Here is a 23359-nt window from a genome sequence, read left to right as displayed (position 1 = left end):
CCCTGCCTCCTGTTACCATCGATCCTTAGACGCCCAATTCGGGGCCCCCAACCCGAGATCTGCCGGTTTGACACCGACATTGGTGCTTTCATTGAGAGTTCCTCTATGCTATCGACAAAGGATTTGATGGTTCGTTTGATCATACACAATCATGCTGTTTCCGAGGAGATTTTCCCCCCAGCACTACAGGAATAAGCTACTTTGCCATCTGCCACGGCGGACGGCAAAGCCAGGGATGGTGGACGGCAAAGAGCTTTGCCGTCAGTGGCGGACGACAAACAGTGACGGCAAAGACAGGGTCGGCAAACAGGCCCTTTGCCGTCTGCTTTTTATAGCGGACGGCAAAGAGTGCTTTGCCTACAGCGGCGGACGGCAAAATACTGGACGTCCGCCAGCGTTAGTCCGTTAGGCGGCTAACGGCGGCCTTTGCCGTCAGCCAGCGGACGGCAAATTTGAGCACCTCTTTGCCGTCCGCCGTCCCTGGCAAATGGCAAAGAGACCAAATTGGCATTAATTCTGTTTCTTCTTATATCCATTCATTTTCATAGAAAATCAAACACACAGACACACATACATATATATATGACCAATATAGGATATCCAACACATGTTACCAATAGTAGCAAGTTTCATCCATACATATACATAGTTTCATCAATATTACACAGTTTCATCCATAGGTAGCAAGTTTCACAAAGTAAAAAACAAAAACTAAAGACAAGCACTCCATATCTGAAATTACAAGAAATGACCTAAAACTAAATATCTATTTTCCTAGGCAGCACACACTTGACCACCATAGCAGCTTGCCGGACAAGTATCTGTGGAGCACAAAACAACAGTCAGCCTGATTAGAAATTTTAAGGAGAGCAGTGCTAGTTTAAGAGTTATGAACAGATATAAATGGTGCATAAATTCCTATTATTCAACAAACATAAGTTATTTCCAAGTGAAACACGGGGCAATGTTATCCACTTCAAAACAGAACAGAACACATAGGTACACACATCGTCAAGTTTTTTCCACAAATGAGTTACCGATTGAGTTCAAGAAATGACCAAGGGCCTAATTGGTTCACAGGACCTAAAAACTCATAAATAGGGAAATCACTGGGTTGCAATGTCATGCCCTCTCTTGATACAATATGTTCGACAGGATGTTTGAGTGCATCATAGAAAACCATAGGAGTTTTTCAAGGCCGCATATTACAATCATATGGAATAATTTGAAGCAGAGAGGCCCCAAAAGGGGAAATCATGCTGTGTGGGAAAAGAGAATACCATTCACCGTAATGAAAAATATAGCATGCCAGAATCACTATTCTAGAGCACATATCCGTACCAAACCATTTATAGTGTTTCCAACTCTTCTAAGCATGTTAGAACACCATGAGGACAATCAAATTGAGTTATCTAAGCAATTTGACAATCAAATGGAGTTAACACAGGCCCCAGGGTTAGGGATTTAGTGACGGCAACAGTCTGCCAGCCGGCTTCCTCAATAGAAGGGACAGACCCAGTGCTAGAAGCAGAACAAGAACGTTGATACACAAGATAAGCACAAGCCCTTGAGAGCAGTATGCTTGGCAGAACAATTAATTAACCTCTAGAAGCAGAAGCAGCACGTTGATAGACAAGCTATTATGAAGAACCAACCTTGAGAGCGGTCTGCTTGCACAAGATATCATTGGACTTGAACATGACTGTGGCAATCCAGATCATGACGAAGAAACCTACACAATATAAACTCAATTGGAATGAGAAACTCGCCATCATCTTCTGACCAAGAGGCATCAAGTACCTAGACAAAAAAGTAAGAGCACAATAAGATACAATGTATGCCGGTGGACATGTTTAACAGCAAGAAAACTACCCTATGAATAGCATAGTTAAATGTGATTCCTACTAGTAGTATGTGTTCTATTATTCATAGTGATGAGAGCCCGAGACTATGCCAATAATGTCCAGAAAGAAAAGGCCTCCAAAATGTAGCATTATTTCAGTAGCAAGATTTTCTTTTTGGAAATAGGTTTATCCGAGGAGCGTTGACCTACGTCACATACTGTAATGCAGGCACTTCATTTGTTTTTAAGAAACTTGAGATTACTGCTGGTGCTAAAAGAAGATCTGACAACTACTCCCTCTGTCTCAAAATATACAGAAACATCAGAAACTTGTGTACCTTCCAAATGGACCAAACACTTTGTTGATCGCTTGGAGAAAATATATGCTTTGAGGAAGAAGAATTGTTGTCGCGCTGCCTATGTAAGAAGGTTCCCGCATAAGTAATCAGGTTGATCATGAGCTTAACACTAAGCAGTTACAGAAAATAGTAGAGATGAAGCAAGCAACAATATTTACTTCCGGGATATTATCAGCGGATCCATGAGACGGTCAGGCTTTGAACCCTCTGCTGCCCACAAGTATCAGTATCAAAATGACCTTGCCCAGGTAGTGTACCAACCACATATTAGCACGAGCTCGTCCAAATACAAGACACGATGGGGACTGAAGAACAACGAGACTGCAAACAGAATTAGCATTGCAGGAACCGCGGAGCACAGGCAACGCAATCGACAGTACCGAGCCACAGACAGAGCAAGCGAGCAGGCACGGAAAAAACAGGGCGGAGGAGCGGGACTCACGCGCGCTCGAGCTCGTCGGGATCGGGATCTTCGGCTGCGGCCGCGGCGAGCCAGAGCAGCGCCATCGCGCAGATCCCAGGGGCCCACCGGCGCCCCATCCCCGCCTCCCGGCCGGCCTCAGATCTCCCATGGCGGGCGGGGCGTAGAGGAGCTCGGTGCTCGGCTCCCATGGCGGCGGCGGATCTCAAGGTCGGGGCGACCGGCGATGAGGCTTCCGTGGCAGGGCGGCGAGCTTGTGGGGAGGTGGCGGCGCGCGACGCGGCGCAGGCGGCAGCGCGAGGCGGCGGGGCTCCTGGGGTCCCGTGAGGTGGCAGCACGCACCGGCGGGCGGAGGCGAGGTGGCGCAGCAGCGCGGGGTCGAGGAAGGCGGGGTCGGGAGGCTCTCGGCTGTGGGGCGGGCGTCGTCGAATCCCGCCGGAGCTCGCCGGAATCGGCCGGCGTAGCTTCTCGCGGGAGGGAGAGGGAGAGATGAGCGGGAGGGAGAGAGGGGTGGGGCAGAGAGATAGGGGCGGAGAGGGAGGGGATAGAGACAGAGGAGGTGGGGCAACGGTTTTTTTTACCCGCAAAAAGTGGGGTTGGACCGTTGCAGTATATTGGCATCCGGTGGCACCTCTTTGCCGTCCGCTGACATTCTTTGCCATCTGCCAGCAGACGGCAAAGAAATGACAGATGGCAAAGACCTTCTTTGCCATCTGCCAGTTCTTTGCCGTCTGTTGTTTGCCATTAGCTACCAAACAACAGACGACAAAGAACTGGCAGACGGCAAAATCCCTGATTTCAGTAGTGCAGGACAAATTTTCGTATTCAGCGGCTTCGCACTACGTGCCAACTCGATTGGCCACCTCGAGCAGATCGACACCTACCTCCTTGGTCACCCGATTAGTTTCGGGAACCTAAACTATGTTGCCGATATCCGAGGAGATTTGATCTTCGAAGGGTTTGTGGCCCCGATTACCGCTCTGGCCTTGGATCTAGAGCAGGCTGTCAGGTCCGAAGATGGGAGTTTAGAGCTCGCCAGACTCTCTGCAGTTATGGAACTTGTTAGCAGAGATCCGAAGGGGACTGCGTCATCGGCTAACCCGAAAACGAACCAAACTCCCCTTGTCACTCATGCACCGGATAACCCCCAGGGACCTAAGTCTGAACTCTCGAGGTCCGTGTCAAGCGGGGGCAGCCAAGAGGCTCCAACTCTGGAAAGCCCCACGGACTCTCGTTTCTATGTCCAACCCTCGCCTTAAACGACGCTCTAAACTTAATGCGATCACTCGCCATTACGCAAGGATCACTTCCGAATTATGCCCAGCCCAGACTAGGGGCTCAGAACTAACCGACATGTTGGACTACACCTTCGAAGACATCAATGGTGTGGACGACGATGCCGGAGATGAACAAGGCCAAAACCCTCCGTTTACCAGACGATGGACAACCACCTCCACATACGACGTGTACATGGTGGACACACCCAAAGAGGATGGCGATGACGGCAAGGAGGATCCGGTTTAGGACAAGCCTGCCGAAGCCCCTCCGAAGCATCGATGTCAGCGACGCCGCTCAAAATCGCGTCGGGACAAAGATGGCAATACCGATACCGAAGACAATAATACTCCGGATAATGCCGAAGACCCCGAAGCCCCTGTAGAGCCAACATTCGAACAGGATGATTGGGAGGATGGGCAGGTAAACCCCGACGATCCTGTCGAGAAAGAGGGCTCGGAGTATAGTAACTACCTACCGATCTCCGAAGAAGATGTGAGGCTCGGTGACGAAGAGTTCATCATGCCGTAGGAACCCCATGAACAAGAGTGCTTTAAGCGCCGGCTAATCGCCACTTCAAGAAGCCTAAAAAAGAAGCAGCAGCAGCTTCAAGATGATCAGGACTTACTCAACGATGGATGCACTAACGTCTCGGCAGGCGAGCAATACAGCCTCGAACACCCAACAAAGAGCTACCCGAAGCACAAGCTTCTACCCCAATTCGACGATGAGGCCATAGAGCCCATACAGCCAACGTGTGGCGCTATTGACAGACTTGACGAACCACCAAGTGGCCGCGACATAGCGGCAACGCAAGTCGAACACCAGCATGCACCACCTCGCCGTAAAGGCAGGGGAACAACGGCTCCGGGATATACCTACGACCTACGATGGGACCTAGAAAATAGAGCCGGTCAAACCAGATCAATCTATGGATCAAGGGGATGTGTCCCAGCATGAGAGGGCGGCCGTCAGGCCGGGCCCGACAAGCACAACCCCACTCATCCTGAAAGTCGCATACAGACTTCATCCAAACTACGTCGCGACATTGTCCGATATAGGGCCGTCGCACACCCCCTATGCTTCACCGATGAGGTAATGGACCACCAGTTCCCGGAAGGATTAAAACTTGTGAACATCGACTCATACGACGGCATGACGGACCCTGTAGTGTGGATTGAAGATTTTCTTCTCCACATACACATGGCTCGCAGTGACGACCTACATGCCATCAAATACCTCCCCTTCAAATTTAAGGGACCAGCACGACACTAGTTAAGTAGCCTTGAAGAATTACGCGGCGTTGGTGGCACTCTTCGGAAGATCCACGAAGACGTCTGGAGAACTCCACAGTCGTTTAAGCAAGGCATATCTCTGATCGCCAAACTTGGTCTGTAAAGGAAAGGGCTGACTAGCCACTATCTGTCCGGCATGCCGGACCTCCTCGCGAGCCGCCCTAGGTTCGAATCTCACCTCTTTGTTCTCCTCAAGGGCCTTGGTGAGCTCGTTTGCTTTGGCTTTATTATCCTCCTCTAGGGAATTGCACTTGCGGGAGACAACCTTGAGCTCTTGCTCTACTATAGATACCCGCTCCTCGACCTAGCGCCGGGTGGCCTGTTCGGCCTTCAAATCTGCAGGCGCTTTACCAGCGGCCGCATTGCTCACTCTCGCCTGCTCCTTGGCCCAGGCAAGTTCACCCCTGAGGGTCTCGACCTTAGCAGTGCCACCTGCAATTTCACTCATAACAATTTCTAAGTTTCAACTTCGCATTCGCTCATTCATATTAGTTCCTCGTCGAGCCGTCGAGCCGTTTGTTAATAAGGACAATGTCACCAACGGCCTGCTTCAGTTTCCATTTTAGTTCAGAAACCTCCGCGGCCTGGGCGGTTGCCGCTAATAGTGAAGCCTATTTTTTCAGCCAAATAAGTATGTCAGTTCCTGCAGATATATATAGATCCTCTGTTTGCCCTTCTTCATAGGCCAACCAGAGTCTCATGGGCTACTATCTATATACAGGCATATTTTCCATATGGAAAGTGGCTAAAGACATTACATCGCATACCTCGAAGCCTATTAGTAGGCTCGTAAAGGTTCATTCAGCCCGCCTTTGGCGGACTGAATCTTCTCAGCCACCATACCCATCAAGGCACGATGCTCCTCCAAGATGGACGCACTCCGCAGTTCGTCCCTCAACATGTTCGGCACCTCCAGATTCATGGAGGTCACCGCGAGAATTGGCGCTCCCCTCCCTTCCAAGGGGCCAATCACTCAACTCCAGATCCGCCTCCAGAGCGGTATTTGGCTGGGGCCAAACAATCCAGGGCTCCCATCCCCGTTCTTCACAGGGTCGCGCCCCCCCGTGTCCTCAGCGGCCAAGGTATTACCCTCCGGTGCTGTATTGATGGTCCCCTGCACCTCTTAACGATCCGGAAAATCCTCTGGGATGACAACTCGATGTTATCCGCCCTAGGGGGCAAGGAAACTTGCAAAGGCGTCTCATTGTCCATCATCTCCGGCGCCAAATCCCCTGACGAGGAGGATTGTTGAGGGAGATCGCGAGCCAGACTGAAACACATGATCTAATATTATTCTCACAATTCATAAAGGAGTGGATGTATGTAAAGTGTCCCCAGGCACTTACGATTCGGCAAGGGGCTTTGTCCGGGGGCGGGGCTTGGGGATATCCTCGCTGCCCGAATCCGAGTCATCCGAAAGGGATAACTTTCCCCTCTTAGACGCCCTCGCCTCCGGGTCTTCGGAGGCCGCCCTCTTTTTTCCTTTGAAAGGAGGTTTATCTTCTTCCTCTTCCTCCTCCTCATTTTCATCTCCCTCGTGAGAGGAGGGAGCCTCGGTCCCTCCGAACATAGCGTCTGAGGTACCTTCATGGTGGGGCCACTTTTGGCCTCCTTGTTCTTCTTCTTCTTGTCCTTCTTTACCGGCACGTGGTATGGTGCTGGGACCAGCAACTACATTAGGAGAGGATCAGCTGAGCCTTCGGGAAGGGGGACCAGACACCTGATCCGCCCCGCCTTCTTTGTCCAGACCTGTTTAAGGGATGGAAGGGTTAGTGTCACTATAAAAAAATACACTTCCGTGATGATACGTGTTTGTCACAGTAGGTCGCGTTTTCTATCATGCATGTACATCCATGACAAATTTATGACAGAATCAAGATAGTCATACCTGTGCTGTCGTAGAAGTGTTCCATGACATTGCCAAAATTATCATCACGGAAGTGTCCACTTCCATGACAATAAATCGCGCGTCACTGAAGTGCTTTTGTCAAGGGTGACCGACACGTGGCATCCACCGTAACGGAACGCCGTTAAGCTATCGGGTCGGATTTTGGATCCGATAACCCGTTAACAGCCACGACCAATGCCAATTTTCCACGTGTAAAATTCTCATTGGCTGACGGATCCACGCATCAGCTCCGCGTTGGCACAGGTGTCACTCATCCAACGGTCGAGATGGGCCTATGATATGTTGACACCTAGACCGGCCCAAAAGTGGCCCACAAAGTTTTAATGGGCCGGCCCAATCGAAGGCCCATAAGATTTAGCGGACCATAATGGGCCGTCCCAGCTAAAGGCCCACAAAATTTAGCGGACCATAATGGGCCGGCCCAACTAAAGGCCCACCCGATTTTGCAGACCATAATGGGCCGGCCCAGCTAAAGGCCCACAAGATTTTGCGGACCACAATGGGCCAGCCCAGCTAAAGGCTCAGAAGATTCTGCAGACCATAATGGGCCGGCCCAGCTAGAGGCCCAACATTCTCTTTCAAATCGGCCCGTCAACGGCCTGTCCTAAACTTGTCATCAACACGGCCCATGGTCACTTCTGGCCCGTTAACAGTCCGCTAAGTAATTGGGCCGAATTACGGCCCGGTGTATTTCCAACTTTAAAGGCCCGGCTTCATTTGGGCCCATTTACAGGCCATCAAAACTTTCAGCCCATAAACGACCGTGAAGGATTTGGGTCATATTCAGCCATGTCTGACATTCGGCCTATTAGAGGCCAACTATAGCTTTGGGCCACTTTCGGCATGTTGTCATTTTCGGCCTGTTAACGCCGGACGTAAACCATGGGCCATATGTGGCCCAACGTCATATCGGGCCCATTAATGGCCCATATAAAAATGAAGATAATCTAGCCCGACCGAAGTTCCGGCCTGTTAAAGGCCTGTGTATTAGGTCCGCGCATTTATGGCCCGTCCGAATTTCGTCCTGTCAAAGATCCGCATCGTAAATGGGCCACCATTTCGGCCTGCTAAGTCCAGTGGGTTATTTGGCACAATCAAGTCCCAATCTCACTTTCGGTCTATTAAAGGCCCATGTTTTTATGGGCTCGAGATATTTACACCTGTAAACGGCCTATTTTTACTGAGGGCCCAAATTATGTTTAGGCCTGTTAAAGGCCCACTATGGGCATAGGCCTACCAGAAAAAAATGAAAGCTTATGCTGATTTAGGCCCAGATATTTTTAGTGGGCTACATGCCAATTTCGGCCCATAATCGTTTTTAGCCCAATTGGAATGGGCCCGATGAATGTTGGCATGTTGGGCTCCTACGAAGCTTTCGGCCGAATACATTACTAAGATAAACCTACACTACACAAAAAATAGCGTCGTAATTACCGCAGCCTGAGGCAGCAACATAAATGTTGTATCACAACAAAATAAATTCCAACAATACAACAAAAGGCCTGTTGGCATAAAGTTTACAGTCCTTCCAGATAAAAGCACCATCAGATGTATAGAAGCACATATCATTTGACCTGAGTGCTAATGTTTCAGGCTGTAGAATCTGATGGAGCAGCACGATCTCCAGCTTTTTCCGCCATTGCTCTTGAACAACGAAGCGAATGTCTGATAGTCTGGTTTCAAAACCATTCATATCTTGACGACATTTCTCAACCACTATTCTTGTTTCCGAAACAACGTCCATTAGGGATTGGACTTTGTCTAGAGCACATATATATCACTATGTCTAGCAGGAAGATTTTGTTCAGTAGGCGATTTGGATGAGGTTACCTTGACGACCAACCCAAAATTACGCAGGAAGGTGCTTTTTGCACTGTTAGTGGAGAGATACTGACGCACTGCAGTAAGAGGTGACAGTGTGCCTGTAGTAGCCTCATCACCTTCAGGTGGTTGTGGCTATTCAATCATTTGTTCCATAGCTTCCTAAAAGTTTGAACTTGTAGATTAGTGTACCAGATAAGTTACTAATGAGACAAAAACAAACAAAGTAGGTTAAACGTTTATACATAACTTATTTTGGTGAAAAACTGTAATACATTAGCATGTATTGTAGTGCCAACTACATAATAAAATCACTTTCAGAACATATGTCCATATAGCATGCCTACTGTATTGTCTATTTCCTCACATTCGTTGACATCTAAGGATAAAGAGACATGGTTTAAAGTAGGATGAACATAGTATGACATCATTCATATCATGGGCAAACAGATATAAAACAAACATGCTATTTTATCATTGTGTGCGCACGTGAACATAACAACTAGATTACAGATCAAGACCAAAAGAATATCCTTCATCTCTTTTAAACCATGTAAGGTGAAATGATACGTTAAGACAACTATGAATAAAAGTGAACAGAGTAACTGACATTGGCTGCAAACCAAGTAGTTAAATGAACACATCACAGTACCACTCAGTTCAAGGCACGAGGAGTAAGGACTTACAACAGTGGCTTGAACTAGTGTGCTCATGCCCTTCATCTTGCAGGTGTGGCAATCCTTGAAGATTTGCACTGCATTCGGTTTAGGTTCTTTTTGGTCCGCACGGGCTTTCCTCTGTATTTGGAACAAGTCAATATAGATACGATAATATGGCACTAAAAAAAGAAGGAAGTAACAGATATTTACAAGAGCCTCGTAGTGTGCAATATAGCTACGAGATCCTGTTGTCTGTTGGAATTTCACTTTAGAACGGTTGGTTTTGTTCTTCAAACAGTTAGGCTAGAAGAAGATACACTTGTAAGGCACATACATAAATACAAGTTCAATATATGGTCGGATCAAATACATATAGCCTACCTGATACTTTGGATTAGACCAGTGTTTAACGAGGGCTGTCCAGTCTTCATCTGTAATATATTCCACTGGAGATGTTTGGGCGATTTCATTGTTAGCCTTGCCTTCAAAGTGAGATTTTCTAAGGTGGTACCGATACTGTCGCAGACTAGACTAAAAAACATGAGTGCATGCTTGTTTAGTTGCATCATCTTTCGGATCCAACTTGAACCTCATCTGTTGAAAAAAGAATGCGAGTCTTATTAGGAGGAAGCTAGAAAGTATGGGACAGAGCAAGACAACATTACTAATTGCGATGAATAACATTACTTACGGATAAATGGTCAAGGAAGGTGTTAAACTGGGTATTGTCTTTCTCATTCCTGTATTGGATCCACGTTGGGAGGATACGTGCATGACACCTAACGGCAACGGCTGCCTCTGATACTAACTTGGCTAACTCTGTAGCATCACGTGGCCTTTTTAAACCTGCCTCAAAATGGATCTCCATTCTTCCTCCTTTAGATTTTGTTAATCTGTCAAGCATTATCCCTGATGTCTGTTTCCGCTTGCGTCGTGGTGCTAGTTCAACAACGAATATGGAAAGTGTTAGTGTACATCAAACTGTGAGAGTACATATAAAGGAGCATGCAACTGCAACTTGACTCGGCCAAGTACCGTCTTGGTGTTGATGCTCATGAGGTTCATCTGATCTTGCCAAGTCCTATTGTGTCACCAGTGCTTCGGAAGTAGTGTTAGGTGTGAAGGCAGCTTGGGAAGTGGCCAGTTCCGGAGCAAACGAACGAGTAACTGGTTGAGATGCTGGTACAGTTGAAGCGGATGCTGCAGCTGATGGAACAGGTGATACCATGTTTGTAGATCTAGACAGTGGACTTGGACCTTCTACTACACTATAAGTACCAGCAGAATCTCGACGGCAGAACCTTTTCCGTTTCACCCGACGAGTAACAGCACTCCCTACTATATTATTTTCCTTGCTCTTTTTTGACTTTGCCATGTCAAGCTGTACCCACAACACAAAAGAATAAAATCACTCTTCAGAACTCATTGATGCATGATACAGACAAGCAATACTTTGATGTAAGACAACCGTATGAGGATGGAATATGTAAGAAAAACAGTACGACATGACATATTCACAGCTACGATGTGCAAACTAAGTAGAAGGATTTTCAAGAAAATAGAAGTAATGCAAGCTAGAAACCATATGAAAGATGCAACCAATATTACTTTGCCAAGTTAAAAGTGTCTTGTCATAAGTGGCAATTCGAAAAATTAGAATCAGTACAACGTAGAAATCAATGCAAGATGCAACCACTATCAAACTGCCATGTTAAAAGCGTCCAATCATGAGTGACTGATGTGGGATACACAACAGCAGTACTTTGATGTAAGAACATGGTATGATAGATAGATGCAGTGTATTCTAGACACAGAAAGCCATGTCATATGCACATGTATAACGTATAAACTCAGCAGGTGCAATTTAATCAAAATAGAAGAAATACAGGCTAGACAACATATGCAACATGAAACCAATTATCACACTGTCAACTTAGAGCAAGCACCTGCGATGGTGGAGTACGGGAGATGAACTCATCATGTAGACTTGGGACTTCAACTTCATTAGCAGTAGCAGTGGCAAATCTAGAGTGTCTCTATTTGCGTTGGTGCGGAGGACCACCAACATCCCCTAACTTACTCTTTTCCTTCCTATTTTCTGATATTTCCTTATGAAGTCAAAACCACAAGAATATGAATAAAATTAGCTCTGCATAACTGGTTGATGCATGATACATACGAACACTACTTTGATGTAAGGCAAGTGCAGGATAGGAGGATGGAATATATACAAAAAAGACAGTGTTTCATATTCACACGTACGATAGGAGGATGGAATATGTATGAAAAAACAGTAAGTGGAAGGAATTTCAACAAAATTAGAAGAAATGAAAGCTAGGCATCATATGAACATGCAACCACTATCACTCCACCAGGTAAAAAGTGTCTCGTCGTAAGTGCCATTTCAAGAAATTAGAAGCAGTACAAGCTAGAAGACAATGCAAGATGCAACCTACATAACAGTCCCAAGTTAAATGTGTCTTATGGGTAAGTGATCGTTGCAGGTATAAGTTGTAAGCTACGCAGATGCAATTCAACATAATCAAAAGCAATACAAACTAGACATCATATGGAATACGCAACCACGTATAATAGTTCCAAGTAAGAGCAAGCACCTGTGATGGTGGAGTAGGGGAGATGTGCTCATCATGTACACATATGTTCTAGAAACAGGAACACGTGTCATATTCACATGCATTATGTGTAAAGTAAGCAGATGCAATTCAAGTTAGAAGCAATACAAGCTAGACATCATACGCAACATGCAACCACATGTAATAGTGTCAAGTTAGAGCAAGCACCTGTGATGGTGGAGTAGGTGAGATGTGCTCATCATCTACACAGCTACGTTGACTACCCAGCCTTGTGTTGTCCTGCGAAACTTGTTGGGAGGATGGCGGAGTAGAATATGTAGAGACCCCCTGTTTGAGTTGCTCAGAAGGACCACCATCATCCACTGCCGGACTAATTTCGTTCAGCTGTAATGATTTTGCATTGTGAAGTCAAACCAATAAGAAAAAAGAATAAAATTCGCTCTTCAGAACTCATTCAGGCATGATACTAACAAACACTACTCGGATGAAAGGCAAACACATGATGCGAGGATGGAATATGTATGAAAAATAGGATGGTGTGACATATTCACACCTATGATGTGGTAACTAAGCAGAAGGCATTTCAACAAATTAGAAGCATAGCAAGCTAGACACCATATGAAAGATGCAACCAATATCACTCTGCCAAGTTCAAACTGTATGGCGTTTCAACAAATTAGAAGTAGTACATGCAAGAAATCATATGCAAGACACAACCAATATCGCAGTGGCGACTTAAAGGTGCCTTATCATAAGTGACTGATGCGGGATATGAAAGAATAGTAGTCTGATGTAGAAACAGGAACACATGTCATATTCACACGCATTATGTGTAAAGTAAGCAGATGCAATTCAACAAAGTTAGAAGCAATACAAGCTAGACATCATACAAAACATGCAACCAGATATAATAGTGCCAAGTTAGAGCAAGCACCTGTGATGGTGGAGTAGGGAGATGTGCTCATCATCTACACAGCTACGTTTACTGTCTAGCCTTGCGTTGTCTTGCGAATCTTGTTGGGAGGATGGCAAAGTAGAATCTATAGAGAACCTCCGTTTCAGTTGCTCGAAAGGACCACCATCATCCAATGCCTTTCCAATTTCCTTCAGCTTTATTGATTTTGCATTGTGAGGTCATACCGATAAGAAAAAGGAATATCATTCGCTCTTCAGAACTCATTCATGCATGATACTGACGAACACTACTCTGATGAAAGGCAAAGTCATGATACGAGGATGGAAGAATATGTACGAAAAAATGGACGGCTTGACATATTCACACCTATGATGTGGTAACTAAGCAGAAGGCCCTTCAACAAATTAGAAACACTGCAAGACACCATATGGAAGGTGCAATAAATATCACTCTGCCAAGTTAAAACTGTCTTGTCATAGGTGGTGTTCATCAAACTAGAAGCAATACATGCTAGAAATCATATTCAAGATGCAAACCAATATCACACTGCCAACTTAAAGGTGTCCCATCATAAGTGACTGATGCAGGATACACAAGAAGAGTAGTTTCATGTAAGAACATGGTGTGATAGACAGATATAGTATGTACCAAAAACAGGAAAGCGTGTCATATTCACATGTATCATGTGTAAGCTAAGCAGATGCAGTTTACACTAATTAGGAGCAATACGAGCTACACACCATATGCAACATGGATTGTGGAGCAAGCACCTTGGATGGTGGAGTAGGGGAGCGGAGACTTGGACCTTGTAATGCACTATCAGTACAAGGAGAATCGGTCAGATGCTCCGTTTACATTGCTGTAGAGGACCACCATCATTGCCTTCCTCACTCTTTTCCTTCCTCTTTCTTGATTTTGCCTTGTCAAACCCACAAGAAAAAGGAATAAAATTTTCTCTTCAGAACTCATTGATGCATGATACTGACGAACACTACTTTCATGTTAGGCAACTGCATGATAGGAGGATGGAATATGTATGAAAAACAGGACGGCGTGACATATTGGCATGTATGATGTATAAAGTCTAAACTAAGCACAAGGTGCTTGAACTTGTTAGAATCGATGCAAGCTAGAAACCATATGAAAGATGAAACCAATATCACTTTGCCAAATTAAAAGGGTGCCCTAACAAATGTATTTGACCAAATTAGAATCAATACATGGCAACAGGCTAGAAATAATATGCAATATGCAACGAATAAAGGTGACTCATCGTAAGTGATTGATGCAGGATACAGAAGAGAGGTAGTTTCATGTAAGAACAAGGTTAACACATAAATGTAGTGTGTACCAAAAATAGGAAGCCATGTCATATTCACAGGTATAGTGTGTAAACTAAGCAGATGCAATTTACCCTAATTAGAAGCATTACAAGCTAGACACTGTATGCAACATGCAACCACATATCACACTACGAAGTTAGAGCAAGAACCTGTGATGGTGGTGTAGGGGAAGTGTGGTCTTCAGGTATAGAGCTACGTTCAATATCTTCATTTAGGCTTCCTGTTTCTTGAGAATTATGTGGAGAGGATGAAATTGCATTCTTTATAAGAGTATTGCGCCTCATATTAACCCACGCGCGTGACTGCCTCATCATAAGCGATAGACGCAGGATACACAAGAACAGTAGTTTGATGTAAGAACATGGTCTGATAGGCAGATGTAGTATGTACCAAAAACAGGAAGGCGTGTCATATTCACATGTATAATGTGTAAGCTAAGGAGATGCAATTTAACAAATTAGGAGCATTGATGAGCGATACAAAAGAAAAGTAGTTTGATGTAAGAACATGGTTAATAGAAAGACGTAGTATGTACCAAAAACAGGAAGGCATCTCATATTCATAGGTATAATGTGTTAACTAAGCAGATGCAATTTACCCTAATTAGAAGCATTACAAGGTAGACACCATAGGCAACATGCAACCACATATCACATTGCCAAGTAAGAGCAAGAACCTACGATGGTGGTGTGGGGGAATTGCGGTGATCAACTAGAGAGGTACGTTGACTATCTTCATTTAGCCTTGCTGTTTCTTGAGAATCATGTGGGCAGGATGACATTGCACTCTTTAAACGAGTAGGGAGTCTCACAGTAACCCACTCGGGTGACTGTCTCATCATAAGTGATTGATGAGGGATACAAAAGGGCATTAGTTTGATGTACAAACATGGTTAATAGACATATGTAGTATGTATCAAAAACAGGAAGGCATGTCATTATCAAAGGTATAATGTGTAAAGTAAGCAGATGCAATTTAACCAAATTGGAAGCAATACAAGCTAGACACCATATGCAACATGCAACCACATTTGACAGCACGAAGTTAAAGCAACCACCTAGGATGGTTGTGTGTGGAAATTGAGATCATCAACTGCAGAGCTACGTTTACTATCTCCAACTGCTGACACTGCACCCATTAAAGCGCTGAAACACTTAGTTCTTATCTTCGAATTACACTGGAGCGACTTCTGTCTTTTCTTTTCTGCATTCATCAACACTGCGTCAGAGTCTGAAATACCCATGTATAAAAAACAATAGTGTGAGTATGGGTGAAGTGTGTGCATAATTAGTACAGTGTAAAGGTAGCAGATAGCAGGTCGGTGAGAAATAAATGACGGGAGACATATGATAGCTCTACAACATGCATGGAACACTAAATTACTACAAGATTCTATGAAAATAACAGCCGACTGAAAGAAAATAGGCCAGTCCATTTTTTCTGCACTGTCCGATGTACAAAGAACGGGCAGATCGCCTTCATCTACCTCCAGCCAGTCAGTGTTGACGATCTTCCTCGAAATGCCAGCGACCATCGGCCCAGTATTCCTCCCCTGCCTGCGCCCACCCCTCAACCTCACTGCACCGCCGTCCTTGGCACCGCCCCCCGGCCATCCATTAAAGCCCCGCCGACCTCCAGATCGGGCGCAAGCAGCTCCTGCGCCCCACACCCCTATGATAGATCCCGATGCGCCGCTTCCCCGGGGAAGAGGCGGACTAGGTGCTCCGCGCGCCTAAGCGGGTGCTGCTTCTTTTAATTGTGGTTTGACTGACCCTGAATTGAAATCCAGGCGGGCTACTGACCTCTAGCAAAGGTGAAATAGTAAAAGGGAGGAAACCTTGTGCATTTAGTATCACGAAGAAGATGTAGTAAGAAGCGCTCAACTAGTTTCTTTCGTGGGATGAATACGGTGTGAGAGGAGACGTAAGATTTGCACGAATAAGGGAAGAGGAGTACCTCTTTCTGCTGGCAGTGCTGTGTCCCCCTTCTGTTTTTTCCGACGATCTACTTGTTGTTCGCCAGAAACCAGAAGTTCTGGAGGACGGTGCAGCCTTGGACGAACCCATGGCCAAGTTGTTGAGTGTGGTGCGGTGGCCGTCTGTCGGCGGCGGGGAAGCTGATCCGAGGCGGCAAACGATGGCGTAGCGGGAACAGCTCCGGTGCGGTGGACGGTTGCGACAGTGGAGCCGCAGCAGTGAGGCGCAGGACGGTGTGGTCGGAGTGGTTCTCATACGGCGCACGTCGGCGTCGGTGTCATGGAGGCAGCTCTGCCTCGGCTTCAGCTGCTAAGTCCTTAAGGGGGTTGCGGTTGCGGTTGCGTTGGATGACGACATCGGGGTACCGGCTCCGACGTGATGGAGGAGGGCGACGGTGGATTGGCCGCTATGGGGTGGAGGACGGAGGAGGCTGGGGTTTCACGGCTGGTGGAGAGGGCGTTTTCGCGCCCATGGAGTATGAATGGGGAAACGGAGGGAGGCGGGGAACTAAGGGGGAACAATGTTTCGGTTTGAGACGCGCTTGTTTGAAATTTGGGGAAAGTTAAAAACTTTGCCCCCATCTAAAATTTCGGACATATTGCGGGTTGGGGGTAGGACAGTCATGGGTAGGCGCCCACGGCGTATGAATGCTTCTCGGAGGTGGTTCAGACTGGCGTCTTGGTGAAGTTACAAACCTACCCCGGTTTAGACCTTTGGACATCGGGCCGATAGGCTACATGGGCCAGAGTCAGGACAGTAATTTCCTACCACCAAAATATTAGTCTCGTGCAGTTTCGGGTGACCAGAGGCCTATTTGGCGCTTCGTTCAATATTTGGGAGCAGAAGCATTAACGTTTTCGGTTCTCTTGAATTGAACTTTCAGGATTTGTTAAACTTCACAAATCTTTACTCTTGAAAATCCTAAAGCTACGATTATTTTGGAATGGAGGGAGTACATTTGAATATACATTGTACATGAGTATATATTAAAAAATATGCAACTTACCTCAGTTCATGCATGGTTCCAGATATAATCTCCTTGGTTGCAAAAAAACAAGTTAGATATGCGTATGAATATATATATATAGCATGTTCAAACTCACAACAAATATTGATGCCCCCTTTTACATCTGATTTACAAATGCCACTATCTCGGGTTCAAATAGATGAATGCACTTCCTATGAATTCGAATCTTCAAAACCCCCTTTATGTTGAATTCAACATGTATTCTATTTCGTAGCTAGCATTTTGGAATGTATCCATGAAAGTGACAAATGTATAAAGTGCTTCACACTAACAACATGGAGTGCACTAATTAATGTTTATATATGAATTGCAAAAGCATCCATTACCTGTATTTCAAACCGCTCTCACTCTATGGATCGATAATATGAAATAAACACATGCACATGCTAGAATTCAATAGAGTATGGGTGTCTGATAGACCGATTTTCGTCCATACGCAATTTGCAAAATTCATGATCTCATCCAAAAATAATAATGCCATTTATATTTTAATTTAATGCGTAGAACCTTCTTTTACATGTAGATGCACTATGCCTCACCCCGTTCTCACAAACGCGTTATATATCTCTCTATCTAACACATAAGTGCACACACTTTATATGCATCGGCATTTCTCTTTCACACATGCTCACAATCTCTCTCAGGGTGTCGGGGTGTCTCACGCACATGCTCTCTCTGTTTCTCTCTCTCTCTCTTTCTGACTACTATGTACCACTCTTTTCACTAATCTCAGTTGGAAAACACTATTTCTCTCACATGCATATATACACATGCACGGTCTCTACTAGCCCTCTATACGCACATATATGTGCCTACGTGTTTCCCGCACGCACATTATCTTTAGGCCTCTCTCGCACACATTCCCCCCGACACACCTCTCTCTTAGTAGTTGGCAGATATGATTTCATCATATCATTTGGTAGGATACTCCTGGCTGGTAGGCTGGATGGTAATACGAGGCAAAGTTTTACCCTAGTTTGGATCGGACCCTTGCAGTTGGAGAAAGAGCCTACTCCTGGTACTGTATATTAGTGATAGGGGTGTGTACAAAGTACACGTGAACACCACACATTGTGCGTGTGTGTATACTATCGACGAACTAGCCCCCAAGCTTGTATAACATACTAAGGGCCTAGGGTTACAAATCATATATAGTAGGCTTATCACCAGTGGGGATAGAGTCCTCCGCGACTCTGGTAGCTTCATGTTGTATGCCGAGTCCTCCACATGGGTCTTCGTATAACACGTCTCGGTCCAACCTATATGTGGCGCGGGATGGAACCGACCCATGAGTCTTCATGTTGACCCACCACAACTAGAAATGATGTGCCCACCACACCACACACGCAATCGGCCACTAAGAAAATAAGCATATACAATAGTACAACGGTATCTAGCTCACGATACGTCTCCATATTTTGTTGATGACACTGACGGACTTTGCATTTGATGCGTGCTCCGTATTTTGTTGACAACACTTACGGTCATTGTATTTGAAGCGAAAGCACAATATGGTCACTGGACTTCAGAATAAGCTCATCACGGTCACCACATACATTTTGTCGTGCTAACCAACATGTGGTTGGATGGTTAGAGGACAGTGGTTTCTCGAGCCCACCAAGGTTAAAGTCCCGGTGCTCGCATTTATCTTGTGTTAATTGCAGTATTTTCTGGCAATGTACGTTCAGTGGGAGGAGACGTTCCACTCGACTACGAGGCACCTATGGTGACTTCGTAAAATCTCAAGATCATATATGCTGGCCCACTCTCTCGAAGGTGCTCATAGGGGTAGGGTTCGCGTGTGTGCGCTTATAGCAGTGAGTGCTTGCGCGTATATATGAGCTCTTGCGTTTGTACCGTGTTAAGCAAATACATATCATGATTGTACGGTCACTGGCTCACCCGTACAACTCCGTATTTTGTTGATGACACAATCAATTGACCAGTCAAACATTCCATGGGGCGCAACTAGTGTTGCACCATCGGGGCGCATAACCGTGGGGCCCACCTGTCAGCCCGTATATGAAAGAAAGAAATGGTAGTTTGAGTTTGTATTGTGTTAATAAAATAGGAGTACATTTTAGGGTGATCATACGGTCACTGGCTCACCATACAGCTCCGTAATTTGTTGATAACACGATCAATTGACCATTCAAGCGGTCCACATTCAGCAGCGCACATTACCATAGGGCTCACCCGTTCGCACATATATGAAGGACAGAAATGGTAATAAATTAGTGTTCGGTGGGTATTCGAAGTCGTGAGACCTCTGGTTGGTAGACACCGGCGGTTGGGGGGCGTTCATTGGGCGGTGGGGTGGGGATCCTGGAGAAAAAGCTCAGCGAGGGGGGGGGGCTGGGATGGCCGGTGCGGCGGCACACCGGCGGTGGGGAGTGGTTTCGGGGAGGGCGGGCCGGCCGCGGGCGGCGGGGGCTGGCAGTTCGGCCGGTGGTGGCTAGCGGCTCAGGGGGGTGGAGTTTGATGATAAATTGGAGGCCCTTGATTTCGTATCCAACGGCTGGAAAATCTAATGACCAGAGATGAAAAAGCCAGTCGACTGAGGTGTAGCCTCACCCCGCACCTACACATGCACGCACACAAGACACGCATGCATGTAGGCGTGCAACACTGACACGTACACACACACGCATGCTGGCGTGCAACACCGACATGTACACATGCACTCACGAAAACACGCACGTACGCACCCATGCATGCAACAATGAAACGTACCCTTGCACGCATGCAACACTCGCACGCCTGCATGCACACAGCACACGATGCAAGACACACACTCAACCTATACGTGCATGCACCCTTTGTTAAGGACATGGATTGTTACGGGTATTAATCAATCTTATCTATGATAAGCAGAACATTGATGTTTGCAGCGGTCTTTATGAATCACAATGTATCGAATGGGCTATCAACATAGTAGGCTTATCTACATGAAAAATATGACGTCACACTCAATGAACAATCATCGGTTTATGACATGCCCGCTTCTGACCGCCCTGGCCCACCAAAGGTTCCCCTGCTATGCGCTGCCTGTGTTGGGTCACTGACATGCATGCCATGCACCCAAAGAGCCCACACGTCAGTGGAAGAATGGCGCGGTGTCCTAGGTCAGAGTCGAGGGTGCCACTCGCGGCACGCCCGACTGAACACGCCTCCGTGCCGCATTCAAACGCCTCCACGAAACCCGCCCGTGTGGAAGCCGAGAAACCCACTCTGGACACACGTCCGTTCATGACCGGGCCGGCATTAAACGCAACGTCGGCCGAGCTCCTCCCGTCCGCCATCTATTTAATCTCCTATTTAAACGAGGCCAAACGCCGGCCAAGAATCGCACACCTCAGCCGCTCCCCTATCTCCTCCACCATTTTGTCCACTCTTACAATGGCTTACAAAGAGCAGTTATTCCGCATCCAAGCCGGCTGCGTAGCCTGCCGGATAAGAGCTACGCAGCTCACTGATCCACCTCCCTCCCCTCGCCCGACGGAGCCAGTTGCCGCCCCAAGCCAGCGCGTGGTTCAACAACTCGCTGCTCCAGGCCAGCTCGACGAGGAGCGGCGCACAGGCATCATTGCTGCCGTCCACGCCGCTGCCTCGTACCGCGTCTCCCATTTCTGTGGCCGAGACTCCCATGCCGGCGGCCACGCCATGCAAGCAGCGACGGAAGCCGGGTGCGCGGAGAGCCACGAGTTGGTGGCCAGTGCCTCCGTGTCCGCCGCCAGCATCGAGGAGAAGTAGAACACGGGAGGCCGCCGCCTCTTGGGTCCCATGAAGGCCACCGCGGAGGCGACACCGGCGTACACAGCAGGTGTCTTGCCGGATCCTTTTGTTGCGAGGACCTTCGTTGACCCCGCATGGGCTCCATGGAAGAGGGGAATGTTAGGATGAACTCGAGCCGGTGCCGACCATGGTGAAGTAGTGGTTTCCTCTTGACACTGCTTGCGTCGGGTGATCTAACGCACCTCGAAATCCAACATGTAATGGTACTACTACTAGTATAGTAGAATTGAGACTTATCAAACGGAAAATGAATGTTTTTAGATGAGCCCTATAAACCCTAGTGGGTACGTACTCCGTTAAAACAGATTTTTCCAAAACTAAGTCGCTCCCTTTCATGAATTCTGTAGTATACTCCTCCGTCGACGCTCCCTTTCATGAATTCCGTACTTCCTGTCGCCGACATGTGGGACATATAGCAACCGGGTCGATGTGTCAAGCACCAAATAACAGTGCAGAATAGCAGGGGGGACGCACCCCACTCGTACCGGCCCAATAGTAGTAATGAGCAATGAGACGTCAAATCACAATGCCGCACCTTCCCAGACGGACGAAGCAACCATTATTTCACACTTCGGTTCGCCATCATCTCAAACCACGTAGTATTGCTTCTGCCTCAAGAGGGACACGCGCATCGCCTTGGTACATCATGACAGGTGGGACCACATGACAGGCCATGCTCCCCCGCCGATCGCTCGGTAAAATCACCTCATTTTTACTATACTTCCTCCGTATCGAATTACTACATGGCATGCACGTCATTCTAGGTTGAGAATTTAACTGGCTATATATGTGATGAACAGTACTCTAGCCTTTTAAAAAATGTATACTTTTGTACAGTAGTACTATCGATGGATTGCGCCATGGAGAAAAAATTGAAATTAAAAAAAGGTGGTACATATAGAGAGCGCTCGTCGCCAAATTATGCATATAGTACTATTTAAAAAGCTAGTACGTGCTTAATTGGGGTGCTAAATTCTATTAAAGAAATACTAGTAGTATGTACATACGGAAGAGTTAAAGTAACGAGAAGAAACATAACATAGTTTTGCTGGGGGCTCAGCACAACACACCCCTCAAATTAAACTAAGCACACCTGAAATTAAACTATGCAACTAATCCGGTAGACACTGCATTAGAAGTTTAGAACCACCATGAGCAACGACACTGACACCTTACTCGGAGTCCTCGTCCACGTCCTCGACTTCGTCCTTGTCCCTCTTCCTCTTGGCCGATACTTCTTTGCTTGAACCGCACACTTGGCTGTTGCACTTCATCCAACCCTTGTAGATATTGAAACAGAGGTAGCCATCCATTGCAGCGTAGTGGATGTGGTCTATATCTAGTACATTCCGCTGCCATGCATGACGATGAAACGTGTAATGAGGTTTCTCCAGTTTACGGTACGAAGGATGAACCATGGCTCCTGCTAGGGTCAGCATTGAAGGCTGACGAGAGGGCACTAGTCGATTCTTCTGGAGGTCGAAGGGGTTGCCTACAACGAGGCCTATCCGACCCAGGACTTCTTTGTCATTCTTAAAGTCTATAGTAACTAATTTCGCTGTTTTGTCCTTGAGGAAGTTCTTAAAATCCTGGCACTCAACGTCGGCATGGCATATGTGGTAGACCAAGCAAACATTATGTACGCAAACCTGGATTACGATGGGCTTCTTCCTCTCTTCGTCCTTTAGATCCTTCTCTCGTCCCAGGACTGTGGTGTACTCAATAGCTAGCCCAGCGACCCACTCATCATCTGAGTTTTCGAACATGCGTCTGAAGCGAGAAAGGCATCCTTTCACCTTCGCGGAAGAACGAGTGTAGATGACGTCGAACTCGTCGCCGGTGATGGTTCTAACCTTGTACTCACCGCCGATCGTGGAGATTTGGGACGCCATGGATTCGGGAGGAGGGTTAGGATTAGTGGAACTGCCGTAATGTGAATGGACGGGACGAGTAGGAGCGAACCACCGTAGTATTGAAGGACGTGCGGGGACGAGTAGGAGCGAACTGCCATCGTGCGAACGGCAGGGTAGTGGCTTTCCATTCTCCCGTGATACGGGCTTCCCAGAGCCCTTGGATCTGAAATCGAACGGTTGCATGGCGTGATTCGAGACCTATGGGTGAATATC

At 46.7% G+C, this 23359-nt stretch overlaps 1 protein-coding gene across 1 annotated transcript; it reads right to left on the bottom strand.

Moving 5' to 3' along the window:
• Positions 1-581: 581 nt before the first annotated feature.
• On the bottom strand, positions 582-3187 carry LOC125551301 (uncharacterized). The gene is made up of 4 exons (XM_048714483.2): positions 2645-3187; positions 2182-2256; positions 1656-1800; positions 582-821 (listed from the first exon to the last, which is right to left on the bottom strand). The coding sequence occupies exons 1-4, from the start codon at positions 2812-2814 to the stop codon at positions 759-761; spliced, it is 453 nt and encodes a 150-aa protein (XP_048570440.2). The 5' UTR covers positions 2815-3187; the 3' UTR covers positions 582-758.
• Positions 3188-23359: the final 20172 nt, after the last annotated feature.

The sequence above is a fragment of the Triticum urartu genome, chromosome 4A, assembly GCF_056163025.1.
Source record: "Triticum urartu cultivar PI428250 chromosome 4A, HENAU_Tu73, whole genome shotgun sequence".
In the NCBI taxonomy this organism is placed as follows: domain Eukaryota; kingdom Viridiplantae; phylum Streptophyta; class Magnoliopsida; order Poales; family Poaceae; genus Triticum; species Triticum urartu.
The sequence above is the reverse complement of the archived record's forward strand: the minus strand, read 5'-3'. Positions and strand labels throughout refer to the sequence as shown.